Source organism: Saccostrea echinata, unplaced genomic scaffold, assembly GCF_033153115.1.
Source record: "Saccostrea echinata isolate AGI-Se365-2 ecotype Australia unplaced genomic scaffold, CSIRO_AGI_Sech_v1 ptg000056l, whole genome shotgun sequence".
In the NCBI taxonomy this organism is placed as follows: domain Eukaryota; kingdom Metazoa; phylum Mollusca; class Bivalvia; order Ostreida; family Ostreidae; genus Saccostrea; species Saccostrea echinata.
The window spans coordinates 14611263-14631565 of NW_026889805.1; the positions used below are offsets into that span (position 1 = coordinate 14611263).

General features: G+C 33.3%; 4 protein-coding genes across 4 annotated transcripts; 1 reads left to right on the top strand and 3 right to left on the bottom strand.

The window, feature by feature from the left end:
- Positions 1-4072: 4072 nt before the first annotated feature.
- LOC133173340 (uncharacterized) lies at positions 4073-6524 on the bottom strand. Its single transcript, XM_061308329.1, has 3 exons — positions 6294-6524; positions 6089-6193; positions 4073-4637 (listed from the first exon to the last, which is right to left on the bottom strand). The coding sequence occupies exons 2-3, from the start codon at positions 6189-6191 to the stop codon at positions 4309-4311; spliced, it is 432 nt and encodes a 143-aa protein (XP_061164313.1). The 5' UTR covers positions 6192-6193; positions 6294-6524; the 3' UTR covers positions 4073-4308.
- Positions 6525-9099: 2575 nt separating this feature from the next.
- On the bottom strand, positions 9100-12968 carry LOC133173268 (alpha-1,3-mannosyl-glycoprotein 4-beta-N-acetylglucosaminyltransferase C-like). Its single transcript, XM_061308254.1, has 5 exons — positions 12764-12968; positions 12523-12661; positions 11477-11526; positions 10675-10693; positions 9100-10384 (listed from the first exon to the last, which is right to left on the bottom strand). Exons 2-5 carry the CDS (start codon positions 12644-12646, stop codon positions 9228-9230), a joined length of 1350 nt encoding a protein of 449 aa, XP_061164238.1. The 5' UTR covers positions 12647-12661; positions 12764-12968; the 3' UTR covers positions 9100-9227.
- A 3244-nt stretch (positions 12969-16212) lies between these two features.
- LOC133173089 (ankyrin repeat and SOCS box protein 8-like) lies at positions 16213-18276 on the top strand. Its single transcript, XM_061308010.1, has 2 exons — positions 16213-16313; positions 16734-18276. Exons 1-2 carry the CDS (start codon positions 16296-16298, stop codon positions 18177-18179), a joined length of 1464 nt encoding a protein of 487 aa, XP_061163994.1. The 5' UTR covers positions 16213-16295; the 3' UTR covers positions 18180-18276.
- Positions 18264-19574, bottom strand: LOC133173090 (uncharacterized). The gene is made up of 4 exons (XM_061308011.1): positions 19408-19574; positions 19155-19235; positions 18979-19066; positions 18264-18498 (listed from the first exon to the last, which is right to left on the bottom strand). Exons 1-4 carry the CDS (start codon positions 19447-19449, stop codon positions 18347-18349), a joined length of 363 nt encoding a protein of 120 aa, XP_061163995.1. The 5' UTR covers positions 19450-19574; the 3' UTR covers positions 18264-18346.
- Positions 19575-20303: the final 729 nt, after the last annotated feature.

The window sequence follows — 20303 nt, forward strand, 5'->3', positions numbered from 1 at the left end:
ATTTTCTTCGGATGTTATCGATAATTATAGGATTAATTTCCTTTAATATGAGCAATTATTTTAATACCATACCCTACATATTCCAGGTATCACACCACGGTTATCGACCAGTCAAGATGTTAATTGTTTCATGCATATGAAATTAATTTTTATTTCTTTTGAGAGTTTTTTTTTTTTTTTTTTTTTGGGGGGGGGGGGGGTCTTTTAGCCTATTTTTACAACTTTGTTACCTGTGCCTAGTAAATTTTATGTACTTTGTAAATAAATAATTTTTTTTTGTCAGGAACTATTCTTTTTCGGGGCATAGGAGGCTACTTCCTGGGGTGCACTTGAGATGTTTATATATAACACATTGAAAACGGGTGGATTAGCCCATTCCACCCGTATATATCGTAAGACATATATTTATGGGAAAAAACCTGTGCTTTTCATTGACACCTCTTGCGTGATCAATGAAATGGGTGAAATTAATAATATTGTGACGTACTTATACTTTCTAACATAAAATTAAGGATTACAATTTAATTCCAATATTTATTTTAATTTCCTTTTTTATTTTACTTTGTTTATTGTTTACTCGTATATTTTCTATAATTATACTAGCATGTTTCATTTTAAATTCATCATTGTTATTGAGCATGTAGGATATTGAAATCATGCCCCCAGCCCCCCCCCCCCCCCCCCAAAAAAAATTAAAGACCTGGCTCACATTGTACTCTGAACATAAAGCTTTAAATTTAAATCTGTAAAAGTTTTGGATCCTTCCCTAATCACTGCTGACATCGTTTGTCTCGGTATCACTGTCATGGGTAATATAAAGATTAGCGTTAACTGCGCTTTGATTGAATTCAGTCTAAATCTAAATCGGAGAAAATCCACAGAATTTTTTGTTGTGGATGTTATTAATCAAGCGCGGGTTAAGTTAATCAAGCGCGGGTTGAGTCAGTGGTAGTGTGTATGTACGGCACAGGTACAGTCGCAGATGTTGTATTATACAGTCATAGATATACAAAATGTACGCTGTAGTAAATGTTACTTTTTAGAGATAATAGCGATCTATGCAATGGATTTAGGCATAGTCAAGCTTACAAATATATTTTCCGCGATATATTCACTAAGCTAGTTATCGTTACCGTTTTGGCGATTACAGCCTTCCATAAAGTAGATTAATTATTAACACATTTCGTATGTTTCATTAAAAAAACAATCCATACTTAATTAACAACATACAGTTTAATACGTTGAACAATCCGGAAAGTGTTGCTCTGACATTCCGTTTTTGATATTAGTGAGCAGGTACAGTCATGGATGTCCGGTACCAGCATTGCCGAGTACAGTTGCGGATGATAGCTGACAGCCACTGTTGCATGGACGTTGCGCTTATGGATTTTGCTTTGTTTCCATTCCTAACTTCCTAGACATGGATTTTAAGATCTCACTAATATCCGATACGCCTTTTAAGGTATTAAAAGGCATTTTAGAAAAAAGTAACATGTCTTGTTATTGTAAGTATGCAATTTTAGAAAGGAAAAAGACATGAAAAGTCTATAGAACTGAAAGAAATTTAGAACTGTGAAAAAACTTAACAGGTTTGTCACGTCACCTATCGTCAAGTGATTGCTCTGTGAATCCTATGACCGTACAGTAAAAATCATTGGGTTTTTTTCAAAAATTTAATAAATGGACCTGATTTTTTACATACTAATAAACAAAAGATAAGAATTTAATCAAACATACGTCATTCTTCAAAGTACGCAAGAAATGTTCCGTAAATCAGTGTGTCCGCGAACTTTTCTAACAACCGTCGTATATATATATATATATATATATATATATATATATATATATATATATATATATATATATATATATTAGTGTTGTCAAATCGGACGATTTTTAGTAACCGGTTACTCGCTTACTTTTCCGATCCAGTAACCGGTTACTCGGAAGCTTTTTCTTTAGACATCGACACATTCTTGTTCGCAGTATATAAACTCAGCTGTAATTTAAACTGTATGCAAGGTGGTTACAATTTCTGTATTTATCTTATCATTTACAAAACACAAATGCACTGCATATGAACTTTATTTATAATTACAAACACACACTTTCTTCTAAATAAATTTGTTCTCGAACACCCCGTGATCGTTGGCTGTTTTGCGCTTTATGTATCGCTGGTTTCACAGTTATATTTCAGTCTGAGGTGGATAGGCATAATAGTTGTTCCACCCGTGTATGTTAATTCCGTTTCACATAATTTACACCTCATGGATTTAAATTCAGCCATTCTTTTAAAAATGTTTCCACGCTTTCGATGCATGTGGCGGCAACTTCTTTAACCATGTACTGCGGACTACCACAGGTTTATGTTAGGTAATTATAATTAAATCAAGCCTTCAAATCTTGTATAACCCTTGGCAGTCATAGCCATTAAGTAGATAAACTGTGAAATACAAATCAAAACAAATCGACCGCATTTGTAAAACGCTAGGTCGAGACTAACGTTAAATAACGGTAAATAAAATGGGGACATTATAAACAGAAATATATATTATTCCTACTGTTTTACTTTATAAAATTCAATATAACCGAGTAACCGAGTAGCAGTATTACTAACCGATACTCGCATCGTTCGAGATTAACCGGTTAACCGGGTACTCGTTGACAACACTAATATATATATATATATATATATATATATATATATATATATATATATATATATATATATATATATATATATATATATATATATATATATATATATATATCGTGACACATATGTTTTAGGTATAGTTAAACCCTTTATACGATTATTATACATACATAAATATCAACAATAAAATGTCTTCCTTTGTTAATGAGGGATTAACGATTGCGATCATTGTAGAAAAAATAAATAACCCATCTATAAATAGGTTATGCATTTTTGTTTTCTGCAATGGTTGACTTGTAATCGTTATATTAATATTCCACATTACAAACAAAGAAAGCATTTCATTGTTTAAACATGAGCCGACGACTTTGCATTCAATTCTGAAAATTTTGATTCATTTTTTATTTTTACTTATCTAAGACCAGAGAGCGTGTTGCAGTTTTTTGGTATTTTCCCTAAAAGTGTAGCAGATAATGCAAACAATTTAAAGTTACAGAAAACGATGTTCATTTTTTTCAGATATGATATATGCCACAAAGTGTGAAATTAAATTTGGAAATTTTATATCGATATAAAATACACATAAATTAAATATAAATTACTCACACCTAAACTATGACATATTTTGTGCTTTTTAGGTAGGGAAGCCCCTGGCCATTGTTCTGAAATAGAGCATACTTGAAACAGAATTAATTTGATGCATACCTTAGGAGCCAGGGATTTTCCTCAAATCTGTAATTTCTGATTTTTGTTTCAAAGTGGCTTTTAACTTAAAAATTGGAATAAAAATATTTTTCTTTTATATCTAAACCCATAAATACTCTCTGAACATAAAATACCCTGTTTAGACTTTTCAATCTCTTTTTTTTTTTTTTTTTTACTTTTTAAACAACTTTTAGATCTTATGAAATTCTTTTACTACTTTTGGGCTTTTTGGTTGAATCTCTTCGGTTCTATTCTTATTTGTTCTAGCTCTCAGCTCTTGAGTATTTTAGACTTTTGACAATTTCTGATTTATCTACAAAATTATTGTTTATATCAATGGTGTTGGTATATTCTGATAACATTTCAGGATTTACATTAAATACATGTACTATACGATCACGGTGTATTAATAAAAATTTTGATGATTGATTGTACATGTATGTTGTTTTACGCCCCGTTCGAAAATTTTCACTCATATAGTGAAACCATATACACCATATACCGGTGAAGGGCTTCAAATTTAGACCTTTACTCAGCACCCAGGACCATTGAGCAGTGAGGGTTCTTTAACGTACCAACGTCTACCGTAATACGGGACCTCGGTTTTTAAGGAAGGTCTCATCCGAAGTACCCGCAACTTTCACTTCAAAGTGGCGAAGTTTGGCGAAGGACAGTTGCTACCTATTTTATATCGACTTAGTCAGTTATCCGAACACACGACCTTCCGAGCACGTAAAAATTTCGAAAAAGACACAAAATCTTTTTATGGCTCATAGAACTCTCTAATAGTTTTTTTTTTTAAATTTATTATTATTATTATAATTATTATTATTGTATATAACGAGTATGTCATTAATTAATTTACAACTTTCTTTCCTGATCAATACTTTATTATAGAAGTAATTGGACAGAGCTATTCTCCTAATTAAAAAATCCCTTCAGAAAGTTCAGGGAACTAAATCTTTTGGAACACAGTTGCCTTCAGGAAGCCAGAAGCATTTTCGTTTGGTATCACAGGTTGCCTTTTCTTTGGCCTTGAGACAGTTGGTAAGTTCAAAGGCCAAAGTGCGCCTTTTTATATAGTAATTCCTATTCACGGCCACGTTTATTTTTGCGTCACACTTTGTGTCACATTTAGCGTCAAACTCCACAGCACACTTGGAAGCACACTTAGCGTCCAGCCCAACAGCACACTTGGCGTCAACCCATTTCTCTATCGACTTCAGTACAGAGTCACAATTTTGCAACAGCGTTGTATAATATCCAAAGACATTTCCTTCAATAAATGAAAGTTGCTGTGATAATTCTCATTACTACAAAATTTATCTACTTTTGAAATTTAATATAGGTTATTGGTAAATTGATTTTTCCTTTGACTGCCTTTTATGCGTTGTGAATGTCTTTTCATGACATGCATCGGCTTAGTCTAAGTTTGGACCAAAGAAAAAGTTCTTATTAATTTAATTATGCATTATTTAATCTTTTAATTAATGTATACATAATGTCATTCATATTGCATTTATCAGTAAAATACAATGTGCCCCCTAAAAAAAATAAATTAAAAAAAAAATAAAGATCCCAAGTTAGTACTAATGTAAAGTCAGGAACTAGGCCCATTTGCAAGATCTGATTTTCAGGTATGATTTCACATTTGACTCCAGTATTTCATTTACATTGTATGTTTTATCAATATGTAGTTCATTAATATTTCCCTCCAATTTTCTTTTTGTTTACAATTCAACAATGGAAAACGACAAATACATTTAAGTTATATCTTTTAATGATAGCATGTGTGTATTTTGATTAATGCAGTATCATTTTTTCAGACTAAATCTACTTCGTTGTACATTTCTTTTAATTATCCAAACCATTTCTTTCTTTGATAAATTGTTTTCTTTTTCAATATAAGCAGGTGGAATGAAACTCCCTTCAGATTTGGCTGCATAAAATATAACACTAATCGTAAATTAATCGTAAATTTATCTGGAGTAAAAGGCTTGTGATTGTCATATTTACACAGACTGATTTGTAAGACTGCGAGTAAAAAGGCCTTAGCTGGATAGAGTAACACAGCATTGTTAACTTCCTACCTCAGATCATTATATACTGTAACTAAATTTCTAGCCTTTCATTTTTATGAATGGAATGCTGATCCCTTCGTCTCTCTCAACACTTTGACCTTTTTATATGTTCATAAATATTAAAATATGTAGTATAGGGAATTGAAAATAAAAAGATTTTTTCCCTCAAGAATAACGTAAACCTTACCAAAGGGATTAATTGTACGTAATTTCAGGGGATGGGTGGAAGGACCTGACCACCCTTTTTTTTCTGAACATGTTTTTTTTTTAATGTTAATGTAGTTTGAAAATGTTCACTGAGAGACCTGTCCCCTTTTGTTGTAGTAGAATCAAATCCTCCCATGTTGATGTATTCAGACCCCCCCCCCCCCCATTCAAAATCGACGCTACGTGCCTGGGAGAGGAATATATTTCAGATTTTATAACTATTTTAATCATCCCTATGAGGACAAAAAAATTTCATGTTATTACTAATAAAACTTCTGGCCCTCTGCCCTCTAATAGTGCAAATCAGTAAATTATTTCTACATTCTAGGATGGACGATTTAACACGATTTAAGAGTTCGATGCAAAATTATTAAAAATCTGTCAATATGGTTTATTCTTATTATAAGAATAAAATATAACGATAAACTAAACGTCTTACCTCTATCACCATTAGGTAAACATCTAAATGGCAATTCTTGTCCAATGACAACAGTGATACTGGCGCTCAAAATAGCGAGAAAACATATGGTTGAAAAATGCATTCCTGAAAAATATTTTAATAAAAGTAATCTGTATTTGTTATATGTATGGAAGAATTTAATAAATATCACAGTATGTTTTATACTATAAACATTCAGACTTACCTATACAGTGCTGATAATACGAAATTTCGAGAGATACTTGTCGCTTATTCTCGCCTTTACATGTGTCAACGTTGATGTACAATCCAGCTTTTAAGTTAAAAATCCAGGTAATGGATTATATATGTGCACTCTTAGTCTAGGTTACCCAATTCATAACTCCTTTCACAATGTCTTCATGTAGTATACTTCCGAAACACTCCCTTTACTCCAATATTATTCGTCCTTCCCCATTACGAATTTCTTTAACACAATGACGACTCTTCTCTTATTTAGAATGTAAGGAATTTCAGTTGTGTATGATAATTACCACAAAGTTCAAATTGTAAAAGTCTTGAATGCATTATTGCATCTCATTTACTTAGTACGTGTTTTTTTTAAATTTTCAAAAACACAGAGAAATCAAGAATATTTTTAAAAATGTCTATAAACAAAAGCATTTTACATCCCGACCCCCCCCCCAAAAAAAAAACAAACAAACAAACAAAACTCAAAAAGACCCCATCCCCACCCACCCCCTCCTACCCAAAAAAGTAGACGTTGATTAATCGATTATGAATTTTGGAAATACTTTTGTACGATCCAATCGATCATTTGATTCGCCCAAGCAAATGACTACTTTATTTCATTCGTTTTTAATTAAAAATAATACACACAAAAAAGTTTCTAATGAGGCAAACTTTCCATTACTTTATTGTAAGGTTACATATAAGCTGAAAAAAAGCTTTGGTTTTGGCGACATATGGAAAGCGATCGAAGAAAGAGAGAAAAAACAGAAGCACTTGATTGACTCTGAATCAAAACTAAAGGTTCAAGCTTAAGTGGTTCAATAAATGAGGAATGTCAAAGTGTAGGGAAAAACGACAATATTAGTATATGAATTACAAAATATTTATTTTTTTAAATTAAATGGTTGGAAAGCATTTGTTTTATTATGTAAAAAAAATTACATTTGCGACTTTTAGTATGATTAAGATGTTGGAGGCATATGTTTTGAAATCATTGATAGTTGTTGTGAAGTCATGTACATGTAATTACATTCAGTGACCGTCATCCACACATAAATTGGGGAGGGGGGATTAATTAATGAACAAATATATTAGTTTTGAACCCTTGTTGTCGAAAAATATTCAAAATGTTTAAGATAGTTTTAGTGTTATTTAGCAGCTTTCAAAGTACAGCTCAAAATTTTTTAGCCTACACGCAACATGCATTTGTGAACGATTGAATTACTGCAGTAAAAGCTCACTTTGTAAAAGTATTGTATTGCTACTAAACAAAGATGCAAACGGAGAAGAATGTGATGAATGTGTAATTTTATTATGGTTTTTATATTTAAGATTTATATTTTATTTTTAAGTCCTTAGTTAGTTCCCCTTTTTGTGCGAATAACAGCCTTAATGCGAGTAGGTAAGCTATGAACAAAATGAAATGTGAAGATAACGAACAGAGGTCATTCTCAAAAGTCCCTTTAAACAATAACAACTAGGAGCAGAACCATTGTGGACCTCTGAAAACAGAAATAGATGAGGTGCCATGGAGGAGTAAGCATCCCTTATCGACTGGTCACACTCGCCTTGTGCTCCTTGTCATGATCGAGTAAACGGAAAAAATCCGTACAATTCAGTGTGAAAATAATGGCCTGACAATCTGTATGAAAGACATAAGTCAACATTCGAATTAACGACAGATTGTATTTGCAAATAAGGTCTTTGTATCGACCAAAGAAATTGTAAAATGCTGACTTTAAACGAGATTGTTGATATCCATGTACATGTATTATCAACTTATTTCTCTATAGCCTATCTCCTTTTAGAAATTGTTCATATGTAGAACATGCTCTTCCATATCGAATCAACTGGGAGACATAAACTCCATATGCAGGTGATAATGGTACATGTATATAGCTACATAAATAAGGGAAAATGAAGAAAGAAAAGTTGAAGTCAAAGTTTAGTTGGGATATTGCCATTGATATCGTTCTCTAGAAAGGCAATCAAATATGAAAGTTATTAAAGATACTCTTTTTGGAATTGAGCATCATTCCCGCTAGAGTGCCTTCCACATATCATTTTCAACATGTCTTGTCCAAACTTCTTCTTTGCTCGACCAAGTGTATTAAATTGGGTTTAATTAAATCTGGACTATTTTTCGGTCCCATTTGTGTCGAAATTGCATTGCATTTCTGGAACTCTCTTATACTCGGAAGGAGATTATGAAAGGTTTATAGTCCCAAGTGTGCTTGTTTAAAATTTCCAAGAAAACGATTTTACTTATTATTTATCGCATTGTCATTTCTCAAAAAGCACAAGATAGATTCTCAAACGCAATGAAGTTTCAACACTCCAGGTGCCAGGAAACAGTCCTGATTTAAACCCAAATGAAGCATTTGGGGTCGAATAAAATAGACCAGCCTTTGTTAAAAAAAAAAATATGTCAAAGATTAAAACTATATGCTGAAAGATTTCCATCGGGAATGTTTCTCAATTCCAATAAAATTCTATAAAATCTGAATTCTTAGCACCTGGTCGCATAGAGACATACATTCGATCAAAAAGTAGAGAAACCATAAACGTTTTGTTGAGCTTTATAGTGGCGATATTCAAGGCCGGGTGTTCAGATGATGAGCAAGTGTTGAAGAAAACATGTTTTAAGAAAATAATTTGAGTGGTTCAAGAAGACCCAGATGAACCAACAAAGCCAGGGATCACCACTTGATCTGGGGGTAAAACATATAAAACAACGTATGGTTTCTTAATGGAACAAAGTTCCTGTTTATTTTACATAAATATGTAAACATGTCTTTGTGTCTTAAGAGTCTTTGTAACAATAATCTAGCTATAAATTATAATGAGCAGAAAAGTTTCTTTATCAAGAACTTAGACTACATTTCAAATATCATTCACTACCTAATTAATAAAAGTGGATCTGAAAATCTCAGTGTTTTTCCTTTTTATTATTTGTATATACAGCAATTTCTCTAATTATGAGCCAGGTTGCTTGTCCCTTTGTGACTGTTATTTTCAGACACTTGGTGGGTTGTTTTGAATTTGACACATCGACGTTAATTTTGCCTTGAATAAAATTACCTACAAAACTGAGATTTGAACAAGCGACGTTTTTCTTAGAAATTGATTTCACATTTGTACCGAATTCTAGAATTCCAGAATGAAGATAATCAGCCTTTTGTATGCTTTTTCCAGTGAGCACAACTACACGTGCGAGGCTCTGTGGTGATTTGAAAACTATAGTATAGTGGTCTCCAATTCGTGGAGTAGTGGACCAAAACATTTCATTGTCAGATGTAGAATACGCAAATTCGGGCTTGAACGACATCCATGCAGAAAGTGACGTAAATATATCTGCTTCGGGGTTATCTCCATGGTAACGTTTCTTGAAAGACGGAAAATGGGAATAGGATACAGTGGAATTTCTTACCAAATTTGGCATAGAAGAAAAATATCCTCTATGTTGAAAGAGTGAAGGAATTCTTATGAATCGACTCCCTTGTAACATGAGTTTTAAAAAGTAAAAAATTAAATAATCACAGGGTTGTTCGTTATAGAACGTTCTGAGTAAACATGCCAGTTTTCCTAAATCATTTGCTTTGAAGAGTTTTCCAATGAATCCCTGACTTGAAAATTCTAGCATTGTCCAATATTTAGATTTATGCATGTACTCTTTTATTTTAGAAATAAACTTGGGAACTGTGATGACGTCATCCTCTAGGTGTAAGTAGTACTGCGACCTATTGGCACAATGTTGCATTAAGAAAGAGTAATCCAAATTCTGTTTAGAGCGCCATCGGACCCTCGTCTCTGAATCATTGAAGGTTGCTTTTAGATGCGTCAGAGGGGCATACAAATCTTCCGGTGTTTCTATCATTGTTATTAGTCCACGTTTTACATGTGGGAGAAACATTCTTGTTAAGTTAGTTTTAATGTTTTCCCTACACGCCTTGCGTGTATCACATATGCATACGACAATCGTGACCCCATTGTCTCCTTGCATGTTATTGATAAGGGACGTCAAGGTAGAACTCAGGTAATTCTTATTCTTACGACATACTGTAGGAATACCAATCATCAACCAAGCTGTAAATAACGACAGAGAAAAAACAGGTGAAATTGTTACATAATAGAATGAAATACACATATTAGAATTAAATTTACCAGTTTAAGCTGTGAAATTTTATGGTAAAGAAATATGAAAGATTATCATTTACACAGATAATTCAATAATATAATATATGAGAGAGAGAGAATAGAACAGTGCTGTACAAAAGGGACTGACTAAATTCTAACTGAAGGACAGTGACCAGCCATAGAGCATACGAGAAATGAGTTGTTGTTTTTTTTTTTACCGTAAGTTGTGGTAATTTTACCTTTCTTTGGCTTCCTATTCTGTAAAAAAAAAAACCCAGAAAAATCTGTTACTTTAATTCAATCATTAAAGAAGATGGGCAAACAGGGCGAGAAAAATGCCTATTGTGCGACAAATATGAAAGTAAAATATTAAATCTCAATTATACCAAAATTTTCTTTGATATTTCATTTAACTTTATGAAAAATCTCCACAAATCGCAACAATCTCACAAATATTAAAATAATCGTCTATAGCATACACCAAAGAGAGCAAAACTGATCAATTCTTCATACTAAAACACAGTTTTTCCACATGAGTGGGTCTTCGCTCCATTTGTTTGAAAGATTATATTCAAAGTATGTGTAAAATATACATTCCTCGGTTAATGTTAAAAACCCCTATACCTTAAAAATACACTTTCATGACACAGTATTCGTATCTTTCCAAGAAATATTAAAATCCATTTAGTCAAGGCCTGAAGGGTCTTAACACAAACTTGATTTTTAATACCGATATTTTTATGAGCGGTAAAGCGTAGTGCTTAGGGTGTTAGTGTCTCGAAGGAAAAATTGTTGATATGGATTTTTATTGCTTGTTCGAGCCCTTTTAAAATCATAAAATTCCTTTTGCCGAAAGAGTTTTCCTAAGAAAAGTTTTGTTTGCCATACTTTCACATCTTTCAATGATAAGAACTTTAAATACTGAAACCCACAAACTGAATATGACTTTTATAAATTTAAAGCTATAGGCATTTTGCACGCCTTGTTCGCCCCTCTCCTTTGGTATGTGGAAAAGTAACAGAAATATGGAACCATACATACCTCCCACTGCACTATACGTTGTTCCAGAATCCCACTTTTTGAGAGCGAACCTTAAGATATTGAAATATGAACAAAAGATAATCAGAAACTCAAATTGTTAATTTAACGCGTCTAAAGAAAATCCAAACATCGTTATTATTTCAACAATTACCAAATTAAAAAGAATTTAGAAATGAAGTTACTTCAACATGTACCAAAAAGAATTTAAAATCAAGATTAATTTGTAAACAAAAAAAGAAAAAAGAAAACTTCGTTTTTAATTTATTGCCTAACATATCAGTAGTTCTGTACCTTTTGCATAATAAAGGACAGAGCATATTCATAATGTTTTATGTTATATAAACATTGTTTCTTTTGACAGGTTATATTGATTTATCCTTTATGACATTGTCTCAAATAAATCTTTCCTAAGTAGATTATCTTGACGGTCAGCACATTCTAGTCATGGGAACAAAACAATATGAATAGATACAATTTGGTATGGTATAAATTCACAAAAAGTTCAAATAAAGTTATTTGTTTCAAAATCCTCAAAACGTCAGCTATCCCGGGTCCACAGGCTGTCGTGGGAGGAACACGCGTGAACTCGGACGCCATGACATTGTGAGGATGATGTCAGTTATTGTAAAGCAGATTTATTTATCAGAAAGGTGTTTAATCAAAATAAACGTAAAATTTCTAAAGTTAAAAGTTACTTGTTAAACTAGTTAAAAACTCTCTTTACCAGTATCTAGACTATCTATAGCTAATTAACTATTTGGACCCAAACCAATAATTCAGCTCATACAATCTTTGCAATATGACCTTTATTTATTTATATTTTATATATATATATATATATATATATATATATATATATATATATATATATATATATATATATATATATATATATATATATAAAATTCTTGTTTATCGATATATTCATAATAAAAAAAAAAAAAGAAAACATAATGAAGTAGTTGAAATATCTCTATGCATTTTATAAATTATTGAGATGAAAAAATGTTTTCCATTGTATCTTCGAACCCATGATCTATACATACCTTCAATACGAAAATTTCCTAAGTACTGCCAAAGAGTGTGTATATACATACACATGGACAGGGTTATAACAATCCAACACACGCGATAGCCACACCAGCACAAAAATCGCAGTTTCTTCATCATTTCATTTAGGCATTTCTGCAACCATTTTTATTATTCAAATAAATATTAATGTACATTTCAAATACTGATATTCTAACACAGGTTAGAAATAATTCAATAAAATAAGAAATATCTCACCGAAAAATCTGTAATCAAAAATTTGTTTATCCTAGGTATTAAGGTAATAACAAGAAATGACCAGAGTTATATATTTATGTTCCTTATGACAACTCTAGGACCATCAAATGGACAGTAGTGACCAGAGATGGCCGTAGATCACAACCTGTGAACTCCCATACACTGTCAGTACGGATCCCAAGACATCCTTTGGTTTGGAGAAAGTTCACTTGTACCAGTATCATCCTATAACACTAAGACAACTAATCCTACCGTGAATCTACAAAAAATTAAAATGGTTTTAATTTTGACAGATTGCATTCAAGATGAATTGTGTAACATTAACTATTAAGTACGTTCTGGAAGGATTGGTGGCCAATTGATTCATAATTCAGGAAACATAACAAAGTAAATTGTGTTACATGACACGGAAAAGTGTGCAGCAGATCTACCATTCTCTTCTTGCTGAAGTGAAACTTTATTTTCCTGACACTCGAATTATTTTAGTTTTGAAAAATTACAGTTAAGATGCAATATTTTAATATCATGCAAAATCTTAAGACAACCCATTTAAGAATACATATTTATGTCTCGTTTACATACATAGGCGTAGGAAGCAAATTGAAAGGGGGGGGCTAAACCAACCCCCCAAAAAACGTTTGGGGGACTAAGCCCCAATTTTCAATGCCTATATTATGTCTATCTTTGAAAAAAAAAGGGGGGGGGCTAAGCCCCCCTAGCCCCTAGTTCCGACGCCTATGACATAAGTGCAAGTGGTTATTAGTTTCTCTAATCATTAGCAATGTACTCAATGGACAGCTGCCCGATTTCCTTATTTTGTGATTCGCTTTTTAAACAAAGCTACGTGTATATGCCAATCATTGAACTATATATAAACAGTAGGCTACTAACAGGTGGCTCCTCCCTATCCCCGGGAGGTTATAATTTGAACAAATCTGAATCTACACTTCCTAAGTTACTTCCATATAGATATGACTAATCTTGGCTTTGCTGTTCTTAAGAAGAAGATTTTTTAAGATTTTTCCTATGAATTTCATTGTAAAACTTTGATAGTCTAAGGTGGCCTCTCCCTAACCCCCCCCCTCCGGGGGGTAGTCATGATTTGAACAACTTTAATCTAGACTACCTGACTGAGGATGCTTCCACATACATGTAAATGTCATATTTTCTGGCCCAGTGGTTCTTGAAGAGATATTTAAAAGACGTCATTAATTTTTTCCTAAATCATAATTTCCCCTTGGAAAAAGTCATATAGCCCTTGATTTGAACAAATTTGAATCCCCTTTACTCCAGAATACTTTCTGATAAGTGAAATTGGCCCAGTGGTTCGTGAGAAGAAGTCGAAAATTTTAAAAGTTTACAGACAGACAGACAGAACGTGATCAGAATAGCTTACTTGAACCTTCGGCTCAGATGAGCTAAAACACCATTCCCTTGGAAAATCAATTGTTTTTAACAGTTAGAAAAATGTGGTGGTGGTGGCGGTGTCCACGTTTTCCAGGGGCTGGGGGGGAGGGGGGTCCAAAGTCATTCCTTATTTGCTTCAGTATATACTTTTAATAATTCTGCAAATTCCAGGGGTCCGGACCCCCCCCCCCCTAGATCCGCGCATGGTTACGACATGTGTTTGTAAGAAAATGATTTGCGTTGACCATCACCCGGCATCTAAAACCTAAACTTGATGAGTTGTGTACAAGATGTAAATTCTTTTCATAGCAACAAGTTTTTTTTTTCATTGTTTTTAACGGTATTCTGCTCATGCCACTGAAATGCTTTCATTTGATACATAGGTGAAGTTCTTGTATCACGTAGTTGAAACTGTATGTTTGATTTAATTGCATTTTAATTAGTTGACTGAATATCATCTAATCAGATGCATTGATTTTGACGTTATCAAAATAATCAAACTTTTGAGAACAAAAAATACGTATGAACACCATGTAAGTATTATCTCTATCGAAATGTACACAAAGTTACTTACTATGTGTTCATATAACTTTAATTTTGAATTGAGCTCCGATCTCGTTAAAGCACCCGCCACATATCTTTCAATATCAAAGTTGTTGCCATGTTTTGCATGAGGTCCGGTCTTCTTTATTTCACCCCAAATATTTTAACATGTATTTGAGTTTGAATCAGGACTAGTCTACAATAACAGAAATTGTAGAAACTACGCTTAGTCTGAGAAACTTGTGCTTTTTGAGGTATGGCAGTTACTAAATATTACATACAAATCGTTTTCTGGGAAATACTTATGAAGCATGATACTTATATCTTTCAACATCTCCAGTTGAGCAAAAGAGAGTTTTGAAACGCATTCGATTTCCTACACCTAACGCGGCCGGGAGAATAATAAGAATATGGTACTCAATTCCAAATACGTTCTGCGAAACCTTAATTAATTCATAGTAAACCTAGTGGCATTGATAAGGCCTTTATTTGGGGGAAAGGTGGGAGCAACTCAATAATAGAAAAGAAATATCAATCATGAATGTAAAAAGTTTAATTTTGCTTCTCATGCACTTGTTTGTGCATTTGTTTTGTGGTAATTAATATTAATATATTTATTTCCAAAATGTGAATTTAGTTAGTTCAAAAAGCATTAAGTTAAAAAGTTTTTTTTAGCTGTATATCATTCATTAAATACCGTCTTCCTATATTTAAGCACAATGGGATCTTTACAATAATGACGATTTGGTGCCAATTTTGAGGTTGTAAAATGTACTATAATGTCTGTCAACAACCTGGGATATTTCTCACTATTCCATAAATGTTGCTAACTGTGGATTCTGGTGAGGGTAAATTTTAAGTAAATACAAAAACATGTACATATAAATGCATAATTTTATGTTTTATGCATCTTTTTTATTTTAGACCTTCAGAGGGCTTGTATATGGTGCTGAAGAGAGAGAGTTTGGCGTATGTTTTTGCGACTCATGTGAGCGTTATGCTCTATGGGCCTCATATTACAGTTAAAAACAAGGAGTAGTCATTAGGTTAACACGCATTGCGCTTGGCCAGCTGTCAAATATCGTTCATCAGATCAAACCCAACGGCATTGTACGCCTACAGTTTGTAAACAAAATGAAATAATATTACAAATATTTTGCGAAGATAATTTCGCCTTTAGACTCTACTGTGCATCAATTACTTGGATACCTAATGTACCTAATGGCTATTGATTACATCTTACTCTCTGACAACTCTCTGTGATATTGAATACAATATAAAACTTTTTAAAAAGACTATAATAGCTGCAAATACTTGATTTTTCATACTTAACAATTGCTAAACTATATGTTTATATTTCTGCATCGGTATCTGATTCTGCATCATCCCATTATGTCTTCTCTGCCAAGAACAGAAAACACACACACACACACACACCCTTACATGCATTATATGTACATTCCTATTACTTAGAGATGCGTACACAGCCGAGATGTTTAGTGTCTGTGTCGGCCAGGAACTCTGAGTGTTAAAGGATGCTGGAAGTTAGGGAATAAACATTAGTTATTTCAGAGAAAGGAACATGGAAGAAGAAAAGAAGGTCAGTGTAGGTTATATTAGGATTGTTTAACTATTGTAATAGCTAAATAGACGGGTTATATAGATTAGATAAATAGATAGGCATATTCTGCTGTTCGGCTGCTGCGTGTTTTAGAAAATGACGAAAATCTCGTACTCCAGTAACATCATTGCTTTCTACGCATTATGTTTCCATCACTTAATTTAAATCAATAAATATTCAATTTTCTTCCGAAGAATTCGATTGGACAACAGGCTTTGAGCCCGTGAAATTCCAATCATTTGATAAGGCATATGCATAGACATTAATGTTAAATTTATTTCGATCGTTACCTTTGCAAAGTTCGAAGTAAATCCAGTGCTTACTTTGCTTGTTCTTGGTATTGAAATGTAAATGTACATATTACCTTCATGGTGTACATTCATATGCATTATTTTACAGAAAACCAAGTCTAATAAAGATATAGAAGACGGCGAATCAGAGAAGTGGACACAAGAGAGTCTACAGCGTCTCCTAGCTGACGCAATCACGCACCAACTTCCGCTGGATGATATCAAATTGATCTTGGATGGTGGAGCAGATATTAACGGAATGGTCACAAAAGGTCTGAGACCCCTTCACTACGCCACATTCGTCAATTCAAGTGAATGTGTTCAATTTTTGATTAACAATGGGGCATCGGTTAATCTAACTGATGACGTTGGTTACACACCCTTACATATATGTTCCAGAAAGGGCTATACCGATGTCATGAAGATTTTAATAGAAAATGGAGCCACTATCAACTTCTGCTCGGCTGAGGATGGAGAAGTTCGAGAATCTAGTCGTTCCTTGGGCTATCTAACATTGGAACCTCTGAATATTGCCATAGATCAGAATCACACAGACTGTGTTCAACTTCTACTACAGAATGGGGCCCGCCCCGATAACAAGTATTTTATGGGGTATGAGATAAATTTAGTACCTTTAGATCATCTGCAATGCTTGAAATTGATTATAGATTATGGTGCGGATCCAAATACTTGCAATAGGTGTGGAATAACTCCTCTGATGAGGGCATGCAGAGAAAATAACGCACGTGCTGTAAACTTTCTCCTAGAACACGGAGCGGAAGTTGACGTCGAGTGCCCACCTCGATTTGAACAGAGGAGGGCTATACATTTTGCAATTCAGGTTGGAAACTTGGAAATTACGGAGATCTTGCTACAAAATGGCGCGTCCAGGGATCGATCTGAGAATTACAGATACAGTCCTTTACATGAGGCAATAATAAGAGATCAAGTAGACTTGTGCAAATTGTTGATAAACTACGGAAGTAACGTTAATGAAAGAACAGAAAGTGACGCCACACCGGTAATGTTAGTTTGTGGTACAGAGGGGCTTCACAACAGAAGACAACTTCTTGATATCCTTCTCAGTAGCGGAGGTGATGTTAATGCATTCTCAGACCGTGTCAGTTATTCTCACCCGTGCTTATCGCCTCTCACGGAATACCTTAGGCTTAACGATGAAGTGGCAGAATTTGAAATAGTTTCACTCCTTGTCCAGTATGGAGCTAGGATCAGTTTTCGTGGAACTCGTGGTGTAAAACACGCGAGAGATCCATATGGAATATTGTCTTTAATGCACAAGTTTTCCTCAAAAGACGACATGTTTAGTCTTCTGGTGGAAGCTGCATTTTTCTTTGATGTGGACAGTATAAAAGAGACCGATTCGATAGCACCTGACGTTAAGCAATACCTAACAATGTTTGGAAATCAACCAAGACAGCTTAAACAAATTATACGACTATCTCTTCAGAAGTTGTTATCTCCTCGATTTCCTAGCAAAGTTCGGAAATTGCCTGTACCGCCTTTCTTGAAATCATATCTTTTGTTTCATATTTAATAATGCAAACAAAAAAAAAAAAAAGATTCCTTACTGGTTTGATCCTCTCATCAGATAGAAACGCTATTTACCATAAAAAATAAATTATTGTAACTATTTTATAGTTTATTAACAAGAAATCAAGAAAATATGTTTATTTACAGACTTTACAGACCATAGCTCGAAATTTAAGAACTGCAATAACTTCCGGTATCGGTGATGCAACAACGCTCATTGTCAGCGCATGCGTCATCCCACCAGCATTCATATTCCGCCGGATTCTTGTTTTGAGACATGTCGCACTCTGACGGTCGATTTTCATCACTGACCATTGGGCCATCTGTAATAAATTGATTAAAATCTCAATAAAATTCGGTAGGGCGCTTAGTTTTATTGTGATGACAAAGGCTATATTTCTTTACATGTAGCTACGAGTACGAATGTCTACAGTTATCAAAGCAATTATCTACTGCTAGTGTTTTGCACAGACTACTTTTCATTTGATATAAAACCTAGCGTATCCTGGAATTGTTCACCTTATAGCCTAATCAGATCAAACTTAGTAGAAAATCGACATAAAATAAATGTATTTTAAAAAAAACAAAACAACTAAAATTGCAATTCACATTAGTTATTTTCTCCTAATGTAAATTTGGGAGAGACATATAAAAAATAATAATGATTGTCAAGACTTGTAATAAATAAACATATATATCTTTGTCGCAAGCGTAATTTGTATCTTAGACCATATGAATGTGATTGATTGATGCTCAAAATTGAAATCGAGTTTCATCAAACATTAATTTTCATAGCAACATACCAGAAACACATTCCTTCCGACAAGTGTCTTTGGTACAAGGTACCGAGAGATCGCAGTGCATGTTGGGAATAAAATACCCACAATCCATCTAAAACATCATAAAGAAAATATTTTTTACAATGCAAAGACATTCAACAATCATCTTTTTCCCTGTCGTGGCACTGCGATATACATACACATATTCCCGGAAAACTCTGCAACTTTCTTCCTCTATCCTCCATAGTCATAGCAATTCTTTCCTGCACCATTACTAACATCTAAAATAAAATTAGCATTGAATTCTTATAACATTAAATTCTGTAAATAATTTATATCGATGTAAAATATCTTCATGACCTGTTGATATTATAATATGAGATATGTATTATAGGTAAAATATATAATCCATATGACAAACATTTAGAGGTAAGAATTCAAAAATCTAATTACCAGTAATATGATCCACCCAGAAACTCCGTTGCTGTGCTTCATTTTGTCACGATAAAACTGTCCTTTATTGCGAGTGTTATTTATACTCTGAACGTTACATCCTCCAGGGGCTCAAATAAAATCCAAGGTTAGATTTAATTTAGATTATAACGATGATTTATTTCAACAATTATTTAAAATTTTGATTTTATATCACCATATGGGTTTTGGGGGAAGGGCGTCCAAAGCAATGAACTCATGTTATAACGAAACACATGCATCAACCTCGCGAATGTTTGAGCTGTAGATAGCATCCTCAATGTCACATATTGTGTATAAATTTTGAAAGACCTTGAGCAATAGTTTTGATGTATTCCATCGGTGCTGTGAACAATGTATTGAATTTTAACGGTGTTAAAATTTGTTCCATTTCCCCGAGGAATCAATTGCTGTTTAATGTCACAAATTTGATTCATAAGTCTCTCTATCAGTCTTTGCACCTGATAAGGCATTTATTCAGAGAGCATATACATAATATATAGAAATTCATGGAAAAAGGATCCGATCTCGCAGGCATGATTGAAATAAATGAAATGAGAAGAGAGAAATATGAAGATAACAACAGTAATGAAGCTCAAAAGTCCATTAGAACTATACAAATTAGAAGCAGAGAAAAGTGTGTAAAATTCAGTCTGAAAGGACGAAATTAATCAGGATAAGAACACATTTTCTAATCCTTTCTTCTGAAATTGTTTATACTGAATCTTTGGTAAAGTCGTGTCAAAGGTTCTTGAATCTCACAGAAACACATTCATTTATATACATTTTGTCCAAAATTGAAATTGACCACATTAATTTTAAAAGACAATATTGTCTTGGGGACAATACTTTACCAAACTTCAATATAGGAAGTGCCA